The sequence below is a fragment of the Bos indicus x Bos taurus genome, chromosome 13, assembly GCF_003369695.1.
Source record: "Bos indicus x Bos taurus breed Angus x Brahman F1 hybrid chromosome 13, Bos_hybrid_MaternalHap_v2.0, whole genome shotgun sequence".
In the NCBI taxonomy this organism is placed as follows: Eukaryota; Metazoa; Chordata; class Mammalia; order Artiodactyla; family Bovidae; genus Bos; species Bos indicus x Bos taurus.
In genome coordinates, this window is record NC_040088.1 from 22041574 (window position 1) to 22063937 (window position 22364).

A 22364-nucleotide genomic window follows, 5' to 3' on the forward strand; every position below is an offset into this window, starting at 1 on the left:
TACACAGCCAGTGTGGAGCAGTCTGAGCTCCTTGACCTTTTTCATATCACAATCCCCCTTTGACAGTTTAATGAAAGATACGTGCGTGCTAAGTCACTTCGGTCATGTCTGACTTGGTGACCCTGTGGGCTGTAGCCTGCCAAGCTGCTCTGTCCATGGGATTCTACAAGCAAGAATACTGGAGTGGGTTGCTGTGCCCTCCTCCTCCAGGGGATCTTCCTGACCCAGGGATTGAACCCTTGTCTCTTACATCTCCTGCATTGGCAGGTGAATTCTTTACTACTAGCGCCACCCAGAAAAAATATAGAGATGAAAAAATTGCATATACTTCTGGTGGGGTGGGGTGGGGTGGGGTGGGGTGGGGTGGGCGGTTGGTATCACAGACCCCACCAGGAATCTATATAAACTCCAGGTACAGCTGTTGGGAGGCCGTGTGGGACACTGTTTAGGCTCCTGGACTCGGGGGGCAGAGAGTCCCGGATTCAGATACTGGCTCCCCCAGGCACTAACTGGGTGACCTCAGTCTTATAATGACAAAATCAGTAATTTTACACATCTCACATGCTGTTGAGACATGTGAGCAATTGAGACACTGCAGGAAAGCCAGACCAAGCAAGCATATCGGGGAGTGGTCAGAAGAAGGGGACTCCCAGTATTTAAGGAAATATTTCTCCATGGGTGGCTCATGGATCACCTGGATCAGAATCCCATGGGGGACTTGTTTAAAATTCACGTTCCCTGACTTCTTGCCCAGGAAATCTAATTCTGCAGGTCTAGGTTGGAGGCTGGAAGTGTGCATTTTAAACCAGTCTCTGCCTCCCAGTTTTGCCAGGAGTTAGTTTGGTAGGCACTATGCTTTTCCCACCTCTTCAGTCCTGGTCCTGGAAAGAGACTAAGTTTCCCGGAGGCTGTGAAGAAAGGAAAACAGGTGCAGGGATGGAGCAAGGGACACCCTGGGTGCCCGCGGCCCCCCCCAGCCCCCCGCCCCCCGCCCCCGTCCGGCTCCAGGGACCGGTAGAACCCGGGGCTACTCCACCCTCTACCCTCCAGTGGGTCTTGGCTTCCCACGGCACTTCAGGCTGCCCGCTGTGTAAGGACTGATGCCCTCCAGGCCAGGCGATACAGGGTGGGGCGAAAGGGCCTCCAGGGAGCAGAAAGGAAAGCGAAACTTCCCACACAGACTTTCGCTTTCGCCGCCTCCGCGCTGTCCAGGTGGCCCCGGAGCGCGATCCCCTGTCGCCCTGGGATTCGGTCACCCGCACGCCCCAGACCTGATCCCCGGAGCACTGCGTTCCCCTATGGCCGGCGACCCCTGGCGGAGGGACGAAGGGAAGGTCTCCGACAGCCGGCGACCCATGGCGGGGGCCGGGGGTCCCCTGCGCCTCCGAGAATGGCTGGTGGCGCAGATCGAGAGCGGGCGCTATGCGGGGCTGCGCTGGGAGGACGCAGGCAAGACCCTCTTCCGCATCCCCTGGAAGCACGCAGCCAAGCAGGGTTACCAGGTGCGGCAGGACGCTGCGCTCTTCAGGGTAAGGGAGTGGGGGCGGGGGTCCCAGGTTTGGTTCCCGGAGGGCTCTGTATGCACACGGTCCCAGCGCCTGGAGCGACCTGATGCGCTGCCACCTCCGGCCACTCGTTCAGCCCTTAACCTCGGCTGTCTCTAGGTTGATGATAATGTTTTCTACATATGGGAGACCCTCCCCTGGGTGCCTGCTATGTCGCTTCAGTGTGTCCAGCTCTTCAGTGTTGTCACCCCATGGACTGTAGCCCACCAGGCCCCTCTGTCCATGGGATTCTCCAGGCAAGAATACTGGAGTGGGCTGTCATGCCGTCCTCCAGGGGATCTTCCCAGACCCAGGGATCAATGCAGGAGTCTCTTATGTCTCCTGCATTGACAGGAGGGTTCTCTACCACTAGCACCACCTGGGAAGCCCACCCTCTTAAAAGAGCATTAGCCAAGCGCTGCATGACTTGCACCATCCTCACCCGCTAGGGTACTTCACCCTCTTCCTGGGGAAATTAGATACCACTGCCAATGGGTGGAAATTCCCTCCACTTCCCACCCCTAAACTGTTAACCCCAGCAACTTCGGGACATTTTCTGTGCTTCCCAAGCCCAGCCCTTCTCAGGGACCTCCTCCAGGAATGCCTTATCTTTCTTCAGTCACCATTAACTTCCTCCAAACTGTCTCTTTCCCATCAAGGTTTTAACTCGAATCTCTTCCATGAGCAATAAGCAAACAGCCACATCCCAGACCACTGCCACCATCCCAAACACCACAGCTACCTCCAGCTCCTGCTTCTCTGGTCTCCCCTCTACTTGCACAGAGTGTAAAGCATCTAGAAAGGGCCTTCTGATCATCAACGCCCTCACTCATAACCCCTCAGCAACTCTTCTCCCCACAGCCTGGCTTCTCTTTCTCCTGCTGATGTCTCTAATTGTCTCTAAGAATGCCATTGCTGTCATCTTCTTAGACACCCCCCCCCCCCCGCCTCAGTTGGTCTGCATCTAGTGGCCCCCTTCTCCTCCTTGAAACAGTCTCCCTTGGTTCCCAGAATCTCTGTGTGCCCACTCCACTCCAACCCTGACCTGTTCTCCTCCTGCCTTCCGGGCCCCTGCTTCTCAGCCTCCATCCCCTCTCCTGCTCTTTCGGTGTTCGCAGCACTCCCTCCTGGGCCTCCCTCCTGGTATCCCACTCTCCTTACACAGCCTCAGGATGGAGCCCAGTGTTTCCCAGCCTCCCCTCCAAGCCCCAAGCCTGCTAGTCTAGCACTCCCAGATCTCTCAAACTCAGCACCTCCTCGGTACCACACTTGTCAGCTCCCCGCTGCGAAATTGCTTTTCAAAATGGGAGATAGCATCACCCGCCACCCAGACTGCAGCGCCAGGCACCTGAACCCTGGCTGCTCCCCTCTTTTCCAATCTCATTCTAACCCATCACCAAGGTGTTTGGCTCTTCCTGCAGAACCGCTCTTTCAGCCATCTACTTGGATCCATTCCCACCATCTCTCACCAGGACAACTGAGTGCCCTGCTTTCCCGTCCCTTGGCTCTCCCCTCTGTCCTCCAGAGGGATCACTCTAAATGTAAATGTTGCCTCTGCACTCCCCTCCTCAGATTCCTTCCATGGCTCCCTGTTGCTCCTGTAATTAAGTCCCAACTCCTTACCAGGACCTCAAAGCCCTGCACGAACTGCTCCTCTCTGGCCTCTGTCCATCTCTCCCCACTCCCTCCCCAACTTCAGACCCAGCCAGATAGTTCTTTCACTTTCCAAATGGTTCCTGTGTCTCTCACTGGGAGACCTTTGTACATTCCGTTCCCCCTGCCTGGAACACCCTCTCCACCTTTACCGGCCAACTCCCATCATGCTCAGCATAAACATCCCCTACTGAAGACAAGCCTCCCCTGATGTATTCATTTGTTTAAAGCATTGAGGAAGCTCTGATCCCAAGTCAGCCCTGATCCCTTCTGTTTCCTCCATTGAACAACTTTCCCTATGAATTACAAGTGCCTTGTATGACTCTGCCTCCTCCAGCTGCCCATGGGTTGTGACCCTGAGCGCAGTGCCCGGCTCACAGAAGGAACTCATTGAGTGTCGAACAGGTGGTTACCTGGCCTGTACCTTAAGGCTGTGTGCTGTTCAGAAGTGGGAGATTCTGTGGACTAGCCCTTCCTGTCCCTCTTTGGGGGTGCTTTGATCTATCCTTCAACCCACTAGTGACACACACATGTGACCCCCTGGCTTCACGCCCTCCCGGTACCTCAAAGCCCACAGGATAATGCTTGGCCTTCATAATCCAGCTTCAGTCTGTCTTCTTCCTTAATTCCTCTTTCTCTTTCCCCCAACACATGCAGTAGATCCTCTTTCTTCACAGATAGCATATTGAAAAATTCTCTTACTTGCTGAAATTATGTGTAATCCCCTGATTGATATTCAAGGTACTTTTGCAGTCATTCACAGAATGAAAAAAAAACAAAAAACAAAAAACTGGGTCACCAGTATGCACATTTCCAGCAGAAGCTGAACAAGGTGACAACCCTAGTTTCAGCTCTTCTACTGTCCTTTCACAGGTATTCTTTCACAGACAATCTTTAGTACCACATTTTTGATACTTTTTGTGCTTTCTCTTGGTGATTTCACTGTCTAAAATGACCCCCAAGCCCACACAGTGCTGAAGCTTTGTTAGGACTCCTGAGCACAGGAAGGCTGTGATATGCCTTTTGGAGAAAATACCTGTATAAAGTAAGTTCCTTTCAGATGTTAGTTATAGTGGTGTTGGCCATAAGTTCACTGTTAATGAATCAACAGTTTATATTCAATAAGGTGTCTTTCAACAGAAATACACATAAAACAAGGTTATGTATTGACTAGTTGATAAACAGGATGTATTGACCAGTTGATGTACCAGAGGCTGACAAGGACTTAGCCTTGTATTTCCTTTAGGAGCGATAGTTCAGTGTTCCCTTACTCAGTGTTTCTGTAAATTTTAGGAAACACAAGTACCATGAGTAATGAGAATCAACTGTATACACACCCTCACATACACACATCAGCTCGTCATACCAGGCTGCTCACTGTCCCCTGCGTGCTTCATGCCACGCTTTTGCTCAAGCTGTTACCCTGCCAGGAATATCACTTCACCTGGCAATTTCCTACTCATCCTTTAAGGCCAAATTCAGTCCATCCCACAAATATTTACTGAGCATCTCTTGTGTGCCAAGCACCACTCTGTGTGCTTGGGGGGGCACAGCAATGTTCCCAAAGATCCCTCTCTCAGCTTGGTGATAGCTCCCCGAGCCTCCAGCCCAGGTTACCTTTGAGTTAGAGCATCACGAATATAATGAACACGTTCTGCAGTAAACAAGCGAGGACTGTGTGCCAGCTGCTGTGCTAAGCGTCTTACCCAGACCACTCAGCTTACACCTGCCACAACCACGTGAGATTAGGTATTATTAGCACAGTTTACGGACCGCAAAATCAAGCCTTAAAGGTCTCACCACTGGCAAGAGACACCAACATGGGAAGTGTGGCTTTTGTCTGGTGTCCCACTAAGCCTGGGATCTCCAAGAGCAATGACTGAGTGCGATTTATCGGTTAAATCACCCCCCACCCCCGTCCACCACTGATTCCTGAATGTGATCAATTCGAGCAAGACATCTCTTGTCTTCCCCTTTGACTTCTCTGCTCCACACTGGCCTTCCTTGAAATCCAGCTCACCCCCATGACCTTTGCCCTCGCTGTTCTTTCTACCTAGAACAGCCTTCCCCTAGTTCTTTGTCAGACTCCTTCCTTCTTTTCAATCAGGCTTCAGCCCAAATGCTGCTTCCTCCAAGAGGCCTTTTTTGATAACCCTCTCTAAAGCAGTCCCTCCTATTTTTTATTTATTTAGTCCCTCTACCATAACAGTCAGGCTTCCCAAGTGCCAAGCTGGAGACAGAGGTTCAGTCCCTGAGTCAGGAAGATCCTCTGGAGAAGGAAATGGCAATCCACTCTAGTATTCTTGCCTGGGGAGTCTCATAGACAGAGGAGCCTGGTGGGCTACAGTGCGCAAGAGTCAGACACGACTGAGCCACTGAACAGCAAACAACAACCATAACAGTCATTCTAATGTGTTTAATGAGTATCTTTGATTTATATGTGTTCTTGCAAAGTGGGCATTGCTGTTTGGTGTGTGTCCTTATGTACATCATCTTGTGTTGTAGGTCTCATTCTGTATCTTACTTTGATTTCAAGTACTTTGGGTCAGCTTTGGGTCAGCTCTGAAGATCCATTCTTGTTCTCTGTCCATCTAATTTGTTCCTAGATGTTGTACAGACTCTACAGTGGGTATCTATTACACACACACACACACCCATCTACTTCCCCAGGGATGGACACAAATTTGCTTTCTGAACCACAAATAACTCTGCAGTGAATCTGGTCCCCTCATGAGCTTCTGTGAGAATTCCTTGAGAACTGAAATTTCTGGTCACAGGCTATGCTTTTACTTAACTGGACTAGGCATGCCTGATTACCCTCCAGAAACTCTGCCCCCATTCCACTAACAGTGTCCACATCCCAACCAACTCCTGGCTTAGCCAACTGGCTAAATTTTGTAAGCTTACAGGTGATATCTCATACTTTTATCTGCACTTCTGTGGCACTAATGAGTCACAACATCTACTATGCTCGTGGGCTACTGGTTTCCTCTTCTGTAAACCACTCATTGGTGTTCTTTGATAAGATTTTTTTTTTCTTTTGGGGTTGTTCTCTGTTTCTTCTTGATTTGCAGGAGTTCCCATATGTTCTAGATCTTATCCCCTTGCTGATTCAGACTTTGCAAATTTTTTGCCTTATGGTTCATGCCCTCAAAATTTTGTTTATGAAACATTATCTGCCCCCTAGAAGATTTCTTCCTACATAATCTCCTATTAGGTTTATGGTTTCACCTTACTTTTGTTTTTTTGGTCACCTGGAGTCCACTTTGTATGGTGCAGTAGGTGCAGATTTTATTTATGGCTCTCCAGGTAGCAGGTCCAGAGAAGGCAATGGCACCCCACTCCAGTACTCTTGCCTGGAAAATCCCATGGATGAAGGAGCCTGGTGGGCTGCAGTCCATGGGGTCGCTAAGAGTCGGACACGACTGAGCAACTTCACTTTCACTTTTCACTTTCATGCATTGGAGAAGGAAATGGCAACCCACTCCAGTGTTCTTGCCTGGAGAATCCCAGAGATGGGGGAGCCTGGTGGGCTGCCATCTATGGGGTGGCAGAGAGTCAGACACGACTGAAGCGACTTAGCAGCAGCAGCAGCAGCTAGCAGATCACTGCCATCATTTTTTGTCCCATTGTATTATTTTTTTATTTCTCACAATCCATAATTTGGAATATAATTATTTCTTTTCAGCTGTTTGCAGCTGCCTTCTCCCATTAGACTTGCATTCCTTGAGAACAGGGATGTCTGTCTTGCTCCCCCTTCAGTCTATAATTTGAGCTTGCTCAAGGAGCAGGAGCTCAAGAAATAAATGTTGGATGGAGGGAGGGAGGAACAGAGGAGCCTAGGGGCAGAGAAAGAGACAGAAGGGTGGAGCCAAGGCAGTCCTCATCCCTTTGCATGGCACCAGCCCTGTCTCCCAGGTCATTCCTCCCCTATTCCCCTGCTTATCCTCAGGCCTGGGCCATATACAAGGGCAAGTACCTAGAGGGCATTGACAAGGAGGATCCCTCTACCTGGAAGACACGGCTCCGCTGTGCCCTCAACAAGAGTGCTGACTTCTGTGAAGTACCTGAGCGCAGCCAGCTGGACATCTCCAACCCCTACAAGGTCTACCGGCTCCTGTCTGATGGCGCCCACGACCCAGGTACCATACTGCCCCCTGGAGGTAGAAGCTTAGAATGGCTCTCTAGGCAATAAGGACTCCACCTTGCCCATCTGTAAAATGGGAGTGAACTTACTGAGCTTAAAATCATGGGCTGGTAAACACAGAAGGATGCTTACAGTTTACCTCCCCATTCCAAAAGGAGGAAACTGAGGCCCAGAGAGAGGCGGGCCTTGCCTGAGATCATGCAGTGAGCTGGGATCATCTCAGACAAGGTTGAAGGGATTCACCTTGGGGCCCAGGAAACCACAGACTATTTCTTGTGCCATCCAGTTACCAGGGCTTGTGCTCCCGGTAAAGAGGAGGGCATTCTTCAGAGCCAGCAGAAGCCCCCTGGAGGAGTGACAGAGCCAGCCTGCAGGACCGAAGAGCAGGTCAGTGTGTCCTTCTAGCCCCTGCAGCCTTGCCGACCCAGTCACCTCGCACCCGTGCCACCCCCGCTACAATCTCCAGTGCATCACCTCATCCTCTCCATCAGGTCTTGGCCATCGTTGTCCCCATCCCTCCATCAACTCTGCTTCCTGCCTCTACTCCATCTCTGCTATCACTTTCAGTTCCTTCCTTCTATTCTCCTTAACTCCACCATCTCTGTCCCATTGTCTCCATCACCTTCACCTCCATCCCTCATGTGCATCAATCCTATTTTCTCCCATTTCACCGCCTCTCCCCTGTTATCACTGGGTCTATCAGTATGTCCCCACTCATGCCACCAAATCTAGTTCCCTTGTATTCCCTTCACCTTCATCACTTCTAGCTCTCTATCATCTCCCATCATCTCTGTCTCCATCACTGTCTGCATCAGTCTTACTCCACCCGACACATCTCCTCCTTCACTTATGGTCCATTGCTCCATCCCATCACCCCATTAGCCTGGTTCATCCCACTGTCCCCAGTGCCCCATTCCATCCATCGCTCTGTGCCCCCCATCTCTGTCACTCCATCTCCTAATTCACTCCTAGCACTTCTCTCCCTACCACAATGAATTTCATCTCTGACCCCATTATCTCCAAAAACCTCATCAACTCTCTTTACCTCTGTGGGGAAAAAGAGTCTTCAGCTCTGAAACCTCAAAGTCCCTATTAACCCCAGCTGCCCTCCATTCTGCCCAGACCTCCATCTGCCCCAGTGCAGACTGTCTGGGAACTCCTGTGGCCCACAGGTCTTATCTCCTACCCTTACCACCCTTCCTCCCAATGCTCAGGATGGATCCGGATTAGTCACAGAGGATAAAGACAAGGAGCAGCCCTCCAGGCTAGCCCAGCAGAACTTCCTGCTCCCAAGCCCTTTGGCTGACCACAGTAAGGACTGGGTCTCCTCACCCAACCCTGCCCCCTCCCTGGCCTCTTCTGTGACCTTGATATAGGGGTAAAGGCACCCAGGGTGAGACAATGCCTTATTGCTTCCTCTCTTTCCCCAGGCTACCAGGCACAGAATCCCGTCCACCCCTGGAGCCCTTTGCCGTCTGAGGATTTCAGCAACCCTGGTAAGGAACTGGAAGGCCCTCTCCTCTGACCACTGTGCAGAACTGAGGAGGGCCTAGGATTGAAGCCAAATAGCCTCTGTCTCCCACCCAAAACACCCATGCAGACTCCAGATAACAAGAGCGAACATTTGTTGAGGGCTTAGCTTATGCCAGGCATCCTTCTAAGTCTCCCCACAGCCCTGTAAGATAGATACTGCCATTCCTGGCATTTTACAGATGCAGAAGCCAGACACAGAGATTAAGAACCCTGCCCAAGGCCACACAGTAACCTTGGGAAAGTTACTAAGACGCCACAGTTCCTAAGTGGCAGTGAGAGATTAGAATCCAAGGGCCTGGCTGCAGCGCCCACAGCCCTAACCACTGAGCATACTGCTAACTGGAGCCTGCTGTTTTGTTGTTGTTGCTATTATTATTATTTCTTCCAGCACTAAAATCCTTGCTGGGAAGAAGCTCCTAGAATTCCAAAAACTGGGGCTAGGAGGGCAGCAGTATCATGCCCCCATTGTACTGATGGCTCCAAACTCTGATTTTGAAGCTCAACTACCAGTTCCATCCTGGTAGTTCCAAGTATGTATCCGTTGAAAGTAGTTATACTGGAAGCTGTAATTATATACTACCACCACCACTACTGCTAGAATTATTATCACTTAACGGGAGAGAGTGTCAAAAATTCCTGAGGTGGGGGCCGGGAGGACCGCTGGGTCCCCTGCCCGGTTGTGTGGATGGAGAGGGAGCCAGCGCCCGCTCCCTTTCCCGCAGATTGCTGGCTGCACGTGCGCCTCTTCTACCGCGCAGAGCTGGTGCGCGAAGCCACAGCGCTGGCGGCTGAGGGCTGCAGCCTGAGCCCGCGCGCGGCCACCGCGGCCGCCGAGCGACTCCTGGGGCCGCCGCCGAGGGTCGCGCAGGTTCGCTTCCCGGAGCCGCCGGCCAGCGCCCACGTGCTGCGGCGCCTGCTGCCCCACCTGGAGCGCGGCGTGCTGCTGTGGGTGGCGCCCGAGGGCGTCTTCGCCAAGCGCCTCTGCCAGGGCCGCGTGTACTGGCGCGGCCCGCTTGCCCCGCACCGCGCGCAGCCCAACAAACTGGAGCGCGAGCGCACCTGCCAGCTGCTCGACACGCGCCGCTTCCTCGCGGGTAAGAGCGCGACAACCGGCCCATGGGTTTGAGAATTCTGGGCCTGGGATGGGCCTGGAAACAAAGGACATGACCCAGAAACACCGGGAGTGGGAACGAATACGGACATGAGCCTGTAGGAGGTGGAGGTGTAGGCTTGTGGCGGACTTGGGACGCTGGGTGTGGGACAGAAGCCTAGGACTTGGGCACGTGTTGTCTTAGGGCATTAAGCATAAGGTGGGCATTGGGGCACTGGGCACAAGATAGGCGTAGGTGAGTGGCAGTGGGCATGATAGTGAGCCTAGGGCACAAGGCACAGGGCCTGAGAATTAGAAGTGAGACATGAGACAGGCATAGGGATGTGGAAGTGGGCCTGGGCACGTGGGGGATGTGGATTTACAGGACATGGTCAGGGGATATGAGCACAAAGTGGGCACCAGATGGGATCCCCCGACCCCAGACCCCACCATCTTGGTGCCCATAGAACTGCGAGCCCACCTACAAGATGGTTGCCCGGAGCCCGAATACCAGATCCGGCTGTGCTTTGGTGAGGAGTACCCGGGGCCCCCGGACCAGCCCGAGGAGCGGCTCATTATGGCCCATGTGAGTCACTTTCCGCTCCATCGGAGAACCACCCCCCACCCAGCCCCTCTAAATAGCCTCTCACTGCTCCCTCCAGTCCCAGCTCTACCCCTGACCTGCCATATGACCTCTGATCTGGAAGACCTCCTGTGTGAAAATGCACGTGGAAATGGGTTGTCACTCCCCGCCCCCCAACAAAGTGGGTGGGTAAGGAGAAGGTTGGCTCATTCCTCCACCTCACTCCCACCCCGCAGGTGGAGCCAGTCTTCGCCAGGGAGCTCCTCCTGCACTCGAAGATCCACGGCCAGGTGCCCGGGTGGCAGGTTCCCAGCCTAGCATCCCTGACAGCATCAATCACCTGCTGACACAGCTGAGTCAGCCCTAAGCGGCTTCTTCCTCCTACCATACCCACTAAAGCAACTCCCCACAGGGTATAGATCCCACCCTAGTCCTGCACCAACTGAGCCAGGGGATTTAAGATAGGTTGGGACAATGGGAGCCGGTCACCACCTTCAACCACTCAGCCACCAAGCTGGAGCCTGGGAATCAGGCGCAGAGATAGACAGCTGGACCTGAGGCATCAGGCTTGGAAATCAAACTCAATCTTGAGGCTCCAGAAATAACAATTAGGACAGAAACAAGGCTTGATCTTTTTGTTAAGAGTCGGACATGCCTACACTGGTTTACCTAAAAGTGAAAAGTGAAAGTGAAGTCGCTCAGTCATGTCCAACTCTTTGGGACCCCATGGACTGTTGCCTACCAGGCTCCTCTGTCCATGGGATTTTCCAGGCAAGAATACTGGAGTGGGTTGCCATTTCCTTCTCCAGGAGATCTTCCCAACCTAGGGATTGAACCCGGGTCTCCTGCATTGTAAGCAGACGCTTTACCATCTGAGCCACCAGGGAAGTACCTAAAGTGGACTCTAACTGCACTTGATCCATTATAAAGTTTGCTTAAAGCTGAGTTTACTGGGAGTTCCCTGGTGCTCCAGTGGTTAGAACTCTGCACTTCCACTGCTGGGGGCCCAGGTTGGAGGGATCCCTTGTGGGGGAACTAAGATCTTGCAAGCCCCACAGCCTGGCCAAAAAAAAGGAGCAGGGGCTGAGTTTACTAATAATTAGACCCTCGGTATGGTTTAGACTGAAGCCCAACCAGTAACAGAACTGTCCCACTTCTGAGGGGTTCTGAGTTTCCAGACCCTCCTTCCACCTGCCACAAGTCTCTCTTCTTTGGAGGGGGTAAGAAGTAGTGGGGGTCGGGGCTCCCAAAACAGAGGACTTGACCTGAACCTGGGGCTTTGAATGCTAACCACTAGACCGCCACCTGTAGATACTGACTTTGGAGAAACCGAGGCAGGCCTAGGATAGGAACCTAAGTGGGTGCCAGGAGTCCATCCCATCCCCAAGCCCCACCAATTTTTGCAAAATGTGAGTTGTAGGGAGTCCTTGAGAATGGTGGAGGGAGGGAACCCCCTCCACCATGAAGGCAGTGACCCTGCCTTGTCAGTAAAGTCACTGTTTTCTACCCCAGATATCAGACCTTTTACCTTTTCTGATTTCTGACTTTATTTATAGGAGTTCTCCTACAGATGGCAATGTAATAAATTTTTCAGTGATATATAAATAAGCCACTTTTACAGAGGAGAAACTGTGTGACTCCGCAAAGGACAGAAGTCAGTCAAATCACTGTTTTTAAAATTCATTCAACAAATGTTTATTGAGCACCTACTCCATTTCAGGCAAATGCTGCACACTGGGGATAGAGCAAACCATGGTCCCTATTCCCTTGGGGGTCACAAACCTGTTTTCCAGTGGTGGCCTGGTAACTGTCCTCTACCCCTGCCCCTCACAGAAGGAGTAGTATATTAAGGAGTTCCAGACTTCTGAGTTGAAATCACAGCTTTGGTCTCTCACTAGGTGTCAGGCAAGTCACTTAACTTCTCTGAGCCTCAGATTCCTCATCTACTCAAAAGAACCTATGAGGGCCTCTGGAGCAGTTGGTCTGAGAAGTAATTGTCGAGAGGGGAGGGGAGCTGGCCTGGCATGTCAGTGGCGCACAGGAGGTGCCGGCTGACTTGGTTGCTTGGGGCTGGGAGAGCACGGTGGAGGTTGCTTCATCCTTCACAAGCCTTGACTGTCCTGGGCTTCACTGTACCCCCAGCCTAAGGCTGCAGCTATCAGAGAAACTCAGCTCAAGGTGACAGTCCTTGTCATGCCCAAACCCTTACTCGGTGCCAGGCTCTAAAAGAGCACTGGATTCTGTGTAAGCTTTGCCACCGCCTGGACAACTGCAGAGTCATCAGCTCCATTTTAGAGATGGGAAACTGAGGCTCTGCCAGAGAATTGGTTGAGAGCCTCTTGGAAGGGGGATGTCTCTGGCCTGATTCTGTCCTCCCCATTCTAGTCACTAGAGGGCGCCAGCGCCCAGCAAGCCGAGTTTGGGCTGGCTCTCATGACCACCCCAGGTGCCCACGTCTTGCAGACCCCAGTGCTAGAAGGGCAGGGAACAGTGTGACCCCGAGTGCTCTGCACTTCGGGGAGGAGAAAGAGAATCACGGGCCTGGGAAGAGGAGGAAAGGAGAAAGAGGAAACCAGAGGTGGGGATTCAAGAGGCCCTGAGGCTCTTCTCACAAAGCTCCCTGTGCTTGAGCTCACAGATCCTACCTCTCCTCTCTCCTGAGAGTGTGTGTGTGTGTGTGTGTGTCTCCCTCATCCTATCTTTGTGGATTTCTTTCTTTCTCTTGTTCAGTGATTCTTTTTCTGTGCTCTGTGCACGTGCGCACGTGTATGGGGCTGGCTCTGTGTCTCCCCTTTTGCTGTCTACTTGCTGTCTCTTGTCTCTGCCTCTGTCTCCTGTGTGTTCCTGTCTCCCTATTATGTCCCCACCTCTCTTCGTCTCTGTCCTTCCTTTCTTCATTCTCTCTATCTCTGCCTTGATCTCTTTTTGTTTGTCTCTGTCTCGCCCAGTTGCACATCCCATCCGTCCTCAACCACCACCACCAGGCAGCACATGTGGGCTGAGGGTCTCAGTCCCTTCCCTCCCATGTCTCCTCACCCTGGGCAGCTGCTCACAGCTTCCCAATCCTGGCCTCTCCTGCCCGCCCCTCTTGGGCCTGGGGGGAGGGGAACGCGGGAGGAAGGGAGGGCAGCCTGGCGGGCCCACCCCTTTTTGCCTTTCCAGGCTGGGAGGCTGGGCCAGTGGGCCTTTTAACCAGCCTGGGCAGGCTGTGCCGGACACCAGCCCTGGACACCGTGCCTGGCCTCAGCGGTTCCGGCAGCCCGGCCAGCCCGGCCAGCCCGGCCAGCATGCAGCAGCCACCCCCACCCGGGCCCCTGGCCCCTGCGGCCGAGCCAACCAAGCCTCCTTACAGCTACATCGCCCTGATCGCCATGGCCATCCAGAACTCTCCAGGGCAGCGGGCCACACTCAGCGGCATCTACCGCTACATCATGGGCCGCTTCGCCTTCTACCGCCACAACCGGCCGGGATGGCAGAACAGTATCCGCCACAACCTGTCACTCAACGAATGCTTTGTCAAGGTGCCCCGCGATGACCGCAAGCCGGGCAAGGGCAGCTACTGGACGCTGGACCCCGACTGCCATGACATGTTTGAGCATGGCAGCTTTCTGCGCCGCCGCCGGCGCTTCACCCGACGGGCAGGTGCTGAGGGCACCAAGGGCCCCACCAAAGCGCGCCGTGGACCCCTCCGAGCCACCAGCCAGGACCCAGGAGCCCCTGACGTCGCAGCTAGCAGACAGTGCCCATTCCCGCCGGAGCCACTGGAACCCAAGGGCCTAAGCTATGGGGGTCTGGTGGGGGCCTTGCCAGCCAGCATGTGCCCGGCCACCACCGATGCCAGGCCTCAGACACCCTCAGAGGCCAAGGAGATGCCCACTCCCAAGGCTGCAGGCCCAGGGGAGCTCCCTGTGGCCACCTCGTCTTCCTCGTGCCCTGCTTTTGGCTTTCCCACCAGCTTCTCTGAGGCTGAGGGGTTTAGCAAAGCCCCTGCACCCATCTTGACCCCCGAGGCCACCATCGGGAGCAGCTACCAGTGCCGGCTGCAGGCGCTGAATTTCTGCATGGGGACTGACCCAGGACTGGAGCACCTCTTGGCCTCAGCAGCCCCCTCCCCTGCACCATCCACCCCTCCAGCCTCCCTCCGGGCCCCGCTGCCCCTGCCAGCTGACCCCAAGGAACCCTGGGTTGCAGGCAGCTTCCCTGTCCAGGGAAGCTCCAGCTACCCACTGGGGCTGACCCCCTGCCTGTACCGGACGCCAGGAATGTTCTTCTTTGAGTGAAGGCCAGCCGGCCTCAGGCCGTCCCTGCATAGCCCCTGCCAACTACGCCCTCCAGGTTGAGCCTGACTCTGGGATCTGGGGAGCTCTCAAAGGATGCGGGCCTGGCAAGCTCACGACAGCTGGGACAGGAAGCCAAGATTGCAGCGGTGAACACTCAGCCAGCCCTAGGGCCTCTGGACAGACTTGGGGGTGAGGGGAAGCAGGGCCCCCTGGGGATTTACTCTGTGGCTCTCAGGGCCAATAAAGCCAGTGTGATGATGAGGGTCAGTCTGCTGGATGGTTGGCAGCTGAATACCAGGACGCCTGGTTCCATGTAGAGTGGGTGTGGTTGTGGGGTTGAATGGCAGGGGCAGGGGACCCCGGATATAAATGTCCCACATGAGGCTCTCTACTGCTGGGGACTTTCTCAGGGGGTTTCCCAGGAAGGCAGAGGAAAGGGGAGCAGGGAGTGGGAGAGAGAGAGAGGAGGGATGTAATCAGGAGAGATGCCCAGCAGGGTTGGGGCTGGGCGGCACTGAGTGGCTGACCCTCCAGCCCCAAAGTCTGTGACTTGGCTCCCTCATGATGAGCAGCCACAATACCTGTGACCATTTGTGGTCTTTATCCTGTCCTGGGCTCATATATATCTTCTCATATATATATATATATATCTGTGTGGTACAGAATGTTATCCCCATTTTACAGTGGTGGAAACTTGAGGCTTAAAGAATTCGGGGCTCACTAGCTCTGGCTCCAAATGGAAAATGAGTGGCAGAGAAGAAATCCAAACCAGGTCTGTGTGGTTCTACCTGCCCCGCCCCCCCACAACCAATCCTAACTTGTAGTTTGAGTGAGGCTGCAGGGTGGCACATAGGGTGACCCCCTCAGGGGGAGGGGGGCATTTTTTGAAGCCTGGCGTGCCAGGTCTAAAAAGCCACCCCTCACCCCTAACACAGACAGGGAGCCCAAGGCTCAAAAGGCAGGCACACTTCCCTTGTCTGGATTTCCCATGTGACTGGGAGACCTCCCTGAGCCAACAGCTCTCTGAAATCTCCTGGTGTCTCTTTAAGAAAATATTTCCCTCTTGGTGGGAGGGGGTGGCTATCCAGGGTACAGCTCAGAAAAGACTGAGCCCTGACCTTTGACCTTCTTCAGCTGCCCCCTTGGGTGGAAGCAGAAGAAGTGGGTATATTCATGTCCCCCATCAGAGGAACAGACTTAAGGACCTGAAACCTCTGTTCCCACACCCTCCAACACCAGGCTTGCTGAAGCAGATGCCTTTCTTCCGGGACCTCAGTCCCCCGTCTGGATCATGGGTGTAGGGAGAGAAGACAGGAGCCAAGGATTCTTTGCTGGAGGCTCTTGGGTCCCACAAAATGATACCCAAGAGGCTAGAGACCCCTTCATCAGGCAGGCAGCCCAGTTCCCTCCAGAAATCCCCCTCTCGGGCAGGCGGCCACGCTGGCTTCAGTCTCTGTGGCTCCCTCCTCCCTCGGCCAGTCCCCTGAGGCCTGGGAGGAAGCGAGCCCGGCTGGACGGCCCCGGCTGTCTGGTTCCCACAGACTCCAGAGCTGGGGTGGAGGGGGGACCTGCAGGGTAGGGGGCTCTGTGGGGCCACAAGGGGGTGGAAAAATGCCTGGCCAGTATGAGGACCCTCCCCACCGTGTGTGCTGGGCCCCAGCCTGGAACCCATGGAGCAGCAGGGGGACGTCCTGTCCCGTTCGGGCGGCCTTGTGGCTGAAAGGGGACAGGATGGAGCCCCACGAGTGCAGGGCAGGGCGAGAAGAGGTTCACACCGCGGGGTGTGCCTGTGTGGGTCAGTATGACTCAGGGTGTATGTGTGAGAGAGAGGAGACAGAGAGATGCTCAGAGACAGGGACAGATTCAGGGCGCGGGGGTCCTATCTCAGCTGGATCAGAGAAAGAGGTCGCTGCCGGGCGCTGTTCCCTGTGGTGCATTCCTGTGGAGACCTGGTGACCCCAGTCCCTTCCCAGCCTGTGTCCTGGAGCTAGTAGGAGGATGGGGAGGCCGGCCCAATGGGAGGAGAGCCCAAGCCTCGGCATCCTGCTCCACCCACCCCTGGAGGAGGTTTAGCATCTAACTGGGGTGGGGGCTTGGGGAGAAGAAACTGCACCCCTGCCCCCAATTTGTGGTAGGGGAACAGGCAAAGGGGTCAGCCACACCCAGAGCTGGGCAAGTCCCCTCCATGTCCCTCTCAGGTCCCCTCAAAGAGTCCAGAAGTGAAGATGGGCCCCTCAGCCCCAGTGCCTAAGCAGGACCCTGGGCTCAGAGCCTGCCTTGGACTTGCCATGTGAGCCTGGACCGGTGCCCATCTCTCTGGGCCCTGATTTCATTCCTCTTGCCCGGTGAGGGGGTTGCAGTCAGCAAGGCACAGCCTGACTCTTTGAACCCAAATCCCAGGGTGGGGCTGACCTGGGGGACAAACTGGAAGAGATGCCCTCCCAGAGGCGCTGGACCAGGAAGACCAGACACCATGGTCTCGCGTTACCCTCTGCCTGCCTGCTGCCCAGCCCGGGGACCCCACCCACTGGGCCTCCTGCCCTCACATACTTTCCGTGACCAACAGACACCCTCTGGCTCCTGTCTAGCCACCCCCACCTGACGGGAAGGACCATGCTCGGCAGAGACTTGGAATGCCTAAGCTGGGCCGACCCAGAGAAAGAACCTCAGCACAGATGGAGAGACCAAGGCCAGAGAAGGTAAGTGATGTGCCCAAGGCCACACAGCAGGGCAGGAGTACCCCTCTGCTGCCTTAACTGTATAGCTCTTAGGGGGACAGGAGCCTCTCCTGATTCTCCACACTGGAGGCTGGTCTGTGTCCAGGAGGGGCTCCCAACCTCCACTCCTTCTCCTCAGCAGGTCAGAGTGCAAAAGGGTGCTGAGTGGCCTTGTAGAGTCAGGCTAAATCAAATCTAAAACGGTAGAACCAGTGGTACTTCAGAATATTCCAGACTCAGATTCTTGGACTATCAGAGCTGAAAGGGCGTCTCCCGCCCCATTTCTGAATCCCCTCCACACCAGGCAGTGCGTATCACGTGGGGTGACTTCAGAGCTGGCCTCTTCCCACCCAAGTTTGGCAGCTCTGAAGGGCTGTCAGGAAGTTCTTCACCTGCTGGTCCTTTGGTCTCTGCTCTCTCTGCCTCCAGGGAGGCTGCCCCCACCCACAGGGCTGGGCCTTCCTCAGCTGCTTCTCCACCCTCCACATCTTATCTCCCCCTCGCCTCTCCACCCACCCGCTTCCTTCCCTGGTTTACAGCATTCCACTGCCCAGAGTTCCAGGCTCCTTCCCACACCCCAGACAGCGCCTGGGCCAGGGTGGGGAGACCCTCTCCCTTAGAGCGTGGGCCCTCTGGGGCCACCACAGTGATGAGGAGGACGGGGAGGCTGTGTCGGCTAGCCTGGCATGTCCGCCTACTGGGAGTGTACAAACCCAAGAATCCAAGCCCCAGCCAAAACATCCCCTCCCATCACTCCTAAGAGGCCAGGCTGCCAGAGGCAGTAGGCATGGCAGCTAAGAGCAAGGGCTCTGGACCCCAGCTGTCTGGCTTCAGGTCCCAGTTTTCCTTTCCCAGCTGTGTGATCTTGAGCAAGTTGCTTCCCCTCTCTGGGTTTCCCTCATCTGAAAAATGTGGATTTACTAACAGTGCCAACCTTGGATTCTTGCTAGGATTACATAAATTAATATTTGCAAAGTGCTTTGAACAGGGTCTGGCCCATGGAAACAGCATTGTATGTGTTTAAGCAAAATAAATACGTGGGTTCTGGGGCTTGTCTTCTTAACCTGGTTTACCCCCCAGGGGAGGCTCTAGCTCCTGTGGAGGTGGAGGGGGGGAGGTGTAGGGAGAGGAGAGATTGTTACAAGATGAAGCTTTGGAGTCAGTTCCTGGCGTCTTCACTTCCTTGCTGTGTGACCTTGAACAAGTAGAGTCACCTCTCTGAGTACTAGTTTCTTCATCTGTAAAATGGAGCAAGATTTCAATTCTCAAGGACTTGTATATGGGAAAATCTCATCTTGCACAATATGCGTACAATTCAGTCAACATGAATGAAACTGGACACCTGAAACTCACATTACATGGCCCGTCAACTAGCAGAACACGAAAGAGCCCCACCGAAGGGCCCTGTACCCTCGGCCCAGGCCTCTCCGCCCCTTTCTCTGGCAAGACTGTCCCTGAAGGTCCAGACCCTGAGGTGCCGAATCCCCCGTTCCCACCCTGCTGGTAACTGGGTGGTGACTCAGGGAGGTAGCTGGTGGGGCTAAAGGAAGTGGTTCTGGGCTAAAAACAGACCAGAGGCTCATTTAGTCCCACAGTCAAAGTTCCCAAAGCCAGAACCCTGCCTTTGACCCCCGGAAAGGCTGCCTCCTCCAGACCACAGTCCTCAGGGTGCCCTGATCTCTCTGGGAGACCAAGAGGAGGCTGACTGTCCCGAGCGAGTTAAGGCAGCTGACTCCTCTAAGCCTTTGCACTCGCTGTTCCCTCCGCCTGAAGAGCTCACTCCCCATGGCTGACTTCTTAGCAGCCAGAGCCCAAGTTGAATATCACTTCCTGGGAGAAGGCTCCCCTCACCGCTTGATTTGAATGGATGTCTCTAGATTTTTTCCCCCCATCTCTGCATCCCATGTGTTTCCTCCACCTGGCGCCTATTGTAATGTGGAATTATGCATCTCTTTGTGTATTCACTCTTTCCTACATCTCTGCCTTAGTGTCATAAGCCTCTGGGGCCAGGGGTTGGGTCTGCTTTATCCACTTTATCCACTTCTCCACTGACTGGCATGTAACAGGCCCTCAATAAACGTGTGCTGAGGGGATATATGGATAAGTCCATTTGCCGTGGATTAAATCTCAGAGAATCCTCCAGGGGCTCCTGGTCAGACCCAGAGGCCAAGCTCTCAAAGGCCTGTATGATCTGGCTTTGGTTCCTCTTGCACTCTCTCCCACCCTCACTCCAAACAGGCTTTGCACTTGCTCGTCCTTCTGCCTGGCCCAGTCTTCCACGAACACCCACAGGACTCACTCCCTGACCACCACGTCCCCCATCCACCCCACCAACTCATTTTAAGTTCGTTATTGCTGCCCAGTGTCTATCCCCCAAGAAGGAAGTTCCATGAGGCCAGGAGTTTTTGTCTATTGGATGCTTGTCCTCTACACCTGGAATAGTGTCCGGAACAGAGTAGGGACTGGAGAGCGTTGTGGAACACACGTCAACTCAGCAGCCTGGCCAGGTGCTTGATCTGTACATCTCAGGTCACTTTTGCTTTGACCCTGGGAGGCAGGTACTATCATCCCATTTTACAGACAGGAAACTGAGGCTCAGAGAGGGTGCACAGGTCCACGTGAACCCCATTCTGCCTGTCTGCAGCTCCCTCTTCCTATCCCCACAGTCCTTACAGCCCCCTCAAGCAGTCATACCCCAACCTCCCTCTGGCCTTTCCCTGCCTCCAGTCTCTCTCTCCCACTCAGTGATGTCCCGGACTGCAGCGATCCTTCTAAATCACAGATCTGATCTTGTCTCTCTTTCATTTGAAACCCTTCCATGGTTCCCTATGGCTGGGGTTCAGCCTGGCATTTGAGGCTCCTGCTAACTTCTCCAGACTTATTTCTTGCTTCCTCGTCTGCAAAAGCCCCTTGGGATGCTTCAAGACTAGCTTGTTCTCAGTTCCAAGTCTTTGGAGCTGCCCGGAACAACCCGCCTCACTCTGTCTGGAAAAGGCCTGCTCCGTGTTTGCTCTCAGCTTGGCTGTCACTCCCACTGGAGAGGAGAGATTGGAAGCAAGTGTCTTCTTCCACGCCCTTCTAGCTTCACTACAATCCCCAACCTCCCACCCCACAGGTTCCAGAGACTGTGAACTCCCCAAAGACCAAGGCCATGACTAATTCTTCTCCAGGCTCTGGCTTAAGGCCAGGCCCAGAAAAGGGTCTCAAGAAATAGCAGTGAAGCGATAGGATGTGTCTGAAGTCAGGCCACCTGCTGTGCATCCTCACCCTACTATGTACTGGCTGGGAACCCATGCACTTGTCCGTCAGCTCCTTGTGCCTCAGTTTCCTCATCCTTGAACTGCTGAAATACACACTCACAGGGTGGGATGAAGTGAATACACACTCACGGGGTGGGATGAAGTGACTGCACACGTGGGAATCACTTGGTACGGTGCCTGGTGCTCAGTAAATAACACCCATTAGAGTGAAGGAAGGAACAGGTGCGGGGGCAGCTGCACGAATGGATGCTTGGTCCAGGTGGGCACATCCCTTAGGACAGCCCTGGCCGCTCCACACCCTCGGGGCAACCCTGTCACTGGCTGAATCTTTTCCCACAGCTGCCCTGCTGGGTCCAAGGTGGCTGGTGGAATTCAAGGCCACTGGATGCCGACAGGAAAAGGCAGCGTCACCAGCCCTGGAGTAATCCAAACCAGATGTGGCCTCAGACCCATGGGGGTGGTCACTGTGGGCCTGGCCAAGGCCCAGAGGCAGGAAATAGTCTTGGAGAACGCTGCTCTCCGCTCCGCTCTCTGGGACCAGAGAGCTGGGACCAGTCGGGAGGAGCTGTCCTGTTGAGGGTGTTAACCCTTCAGAGTCCACGGTAGGGGGAGGGGTTTGCCTACGATGGTGTGCAGGAGCAACTGGTGGCCCTGGCCCCATGGGGCAACAGAGCTCCTTGCAGAGAAGATTATAGCATCAGCATCATGATGGTCACTGTGCAGGGGGAGCCCACAGCACAGGCAGTGGGGTGGGCAGGGCACGCCAAGCAAGGGGCAGGGTCTGCTGCCGGGACTTGCAGAACCCCAGCCCCAGCCCCGAGCTTTGGGCCTGGCTCTGGCTCCACTCCCTCCATTAGGGCAGCTCTGAGGCTGCTGGGGATGGGAGCGCTAGTGAAGGCCACGGGGCTGGATCCCAGCCTCAGACGGGCAGAGATTCAGTCCCACACCAAGGACTGCCACCCCAGCCTTCTCCTGGGTGTGCTCCGTGGCCCTGGGGGAGCAAAAGCTCTCTGAACCACCCCCCTTCATTGTTTCCATATTGTCGAGTCCATATCCTTTACCTCCAGGGACCAGGCGAAACCTAAAGGAGGCACCCGATGAATCAGAAAGAGCTTTGTAAGGCGTGCTCCCTGGAGGGAATAGAGACAGGAGAGGCAGTGATCAGCCATGTTCCACGGCTCTGGGTGGGCTTCCTTCTCAGGACACATTCATTCGCTGTGTGGCCTCAGGCAGATCAGTTTCTCTGAACCTGTTTCCTCACCTGTGAAATATGGTGACTGAGCCCCCCTGTCCCATCTCTCGATTGTCACCATGGCCCTTGGGGTGGCAGAGGACAGTGGTGCTGAGGCTGTCCTCTGAAACTTTGTCCTTTGTCCTTTGTTTCATAGAGGGGGAAATGAGGCCTGTGCTGGGAGTTGGGGTCCTGGGTTCTAGTCCCAGCTTCTCCTGTCCCTGCTGAGCAGCCTGCTATTTTGGCCTTGGTTTCCCCAGCTGGATCCCAGCCCTGGATCTCGGTGCTGGCTGGACCTCATTTCCTTACCCCTCCACTATGGCGGT

The 22364-nt window shown here is 54.5% G+C and overlaps 2 protein-coding genes across 3 annotated transcripts; both read left to right on the top strand.

Moving 5' to 3' along the window:
• Nucleotides 1–1030: 1030 nt before the first annotated feature.
• On the top strand, nt 1031–11170 carry LOC113903143 (interferon regulatory factor 4-like). 2 transcript variants are annotated; one of them, XM_027558847.1, is made up of 8 exons: nt 1031–1502; nt 7150–7339; nt 7631–7731; nt 8559–8655; nt 8775–8840; nt 9600–9971; nt 10435–10553; nt 10787–11170. In XM_027558847.1, the coding sequence occupies exons 1-8, from the start codon at nt 1101–1103 to the stop codon at nt 10895–10897; spliced, it is 1458 nt and encodes a 485-aa protein (XP_027414648.1). In that variant the 5' UTR covers nt 1031–1100; the 3' UTR covers nt 10898–11170. The 2 variants fall into 2 exon arrangements, with proteins under 2 accessions (XP_027414648.1, XP_027414647.1); XM_027558846.1 differs by having other exon boundaries at nt 1032–1529.
• A 176-nt stretch (nt 11171–11346) lies between these two features.
• FOXS1 (forkhead box S1) lies at nt 11347–15092 on the top strand. The gene has a single exon (XM_027558858.1). It carries the CDS (start codon nt 13838–13840, stop codon nt 14828–14830), a length of 993 nt encoding a protein of 330 aa, XP_027414659.1. The 5' UTR covers nt 11347–13837; the 3' UTR covers nt 14831–15092.
• The last annotated feature ends 7272 nt before the right edge of the window (nt 15093–22364 follow it).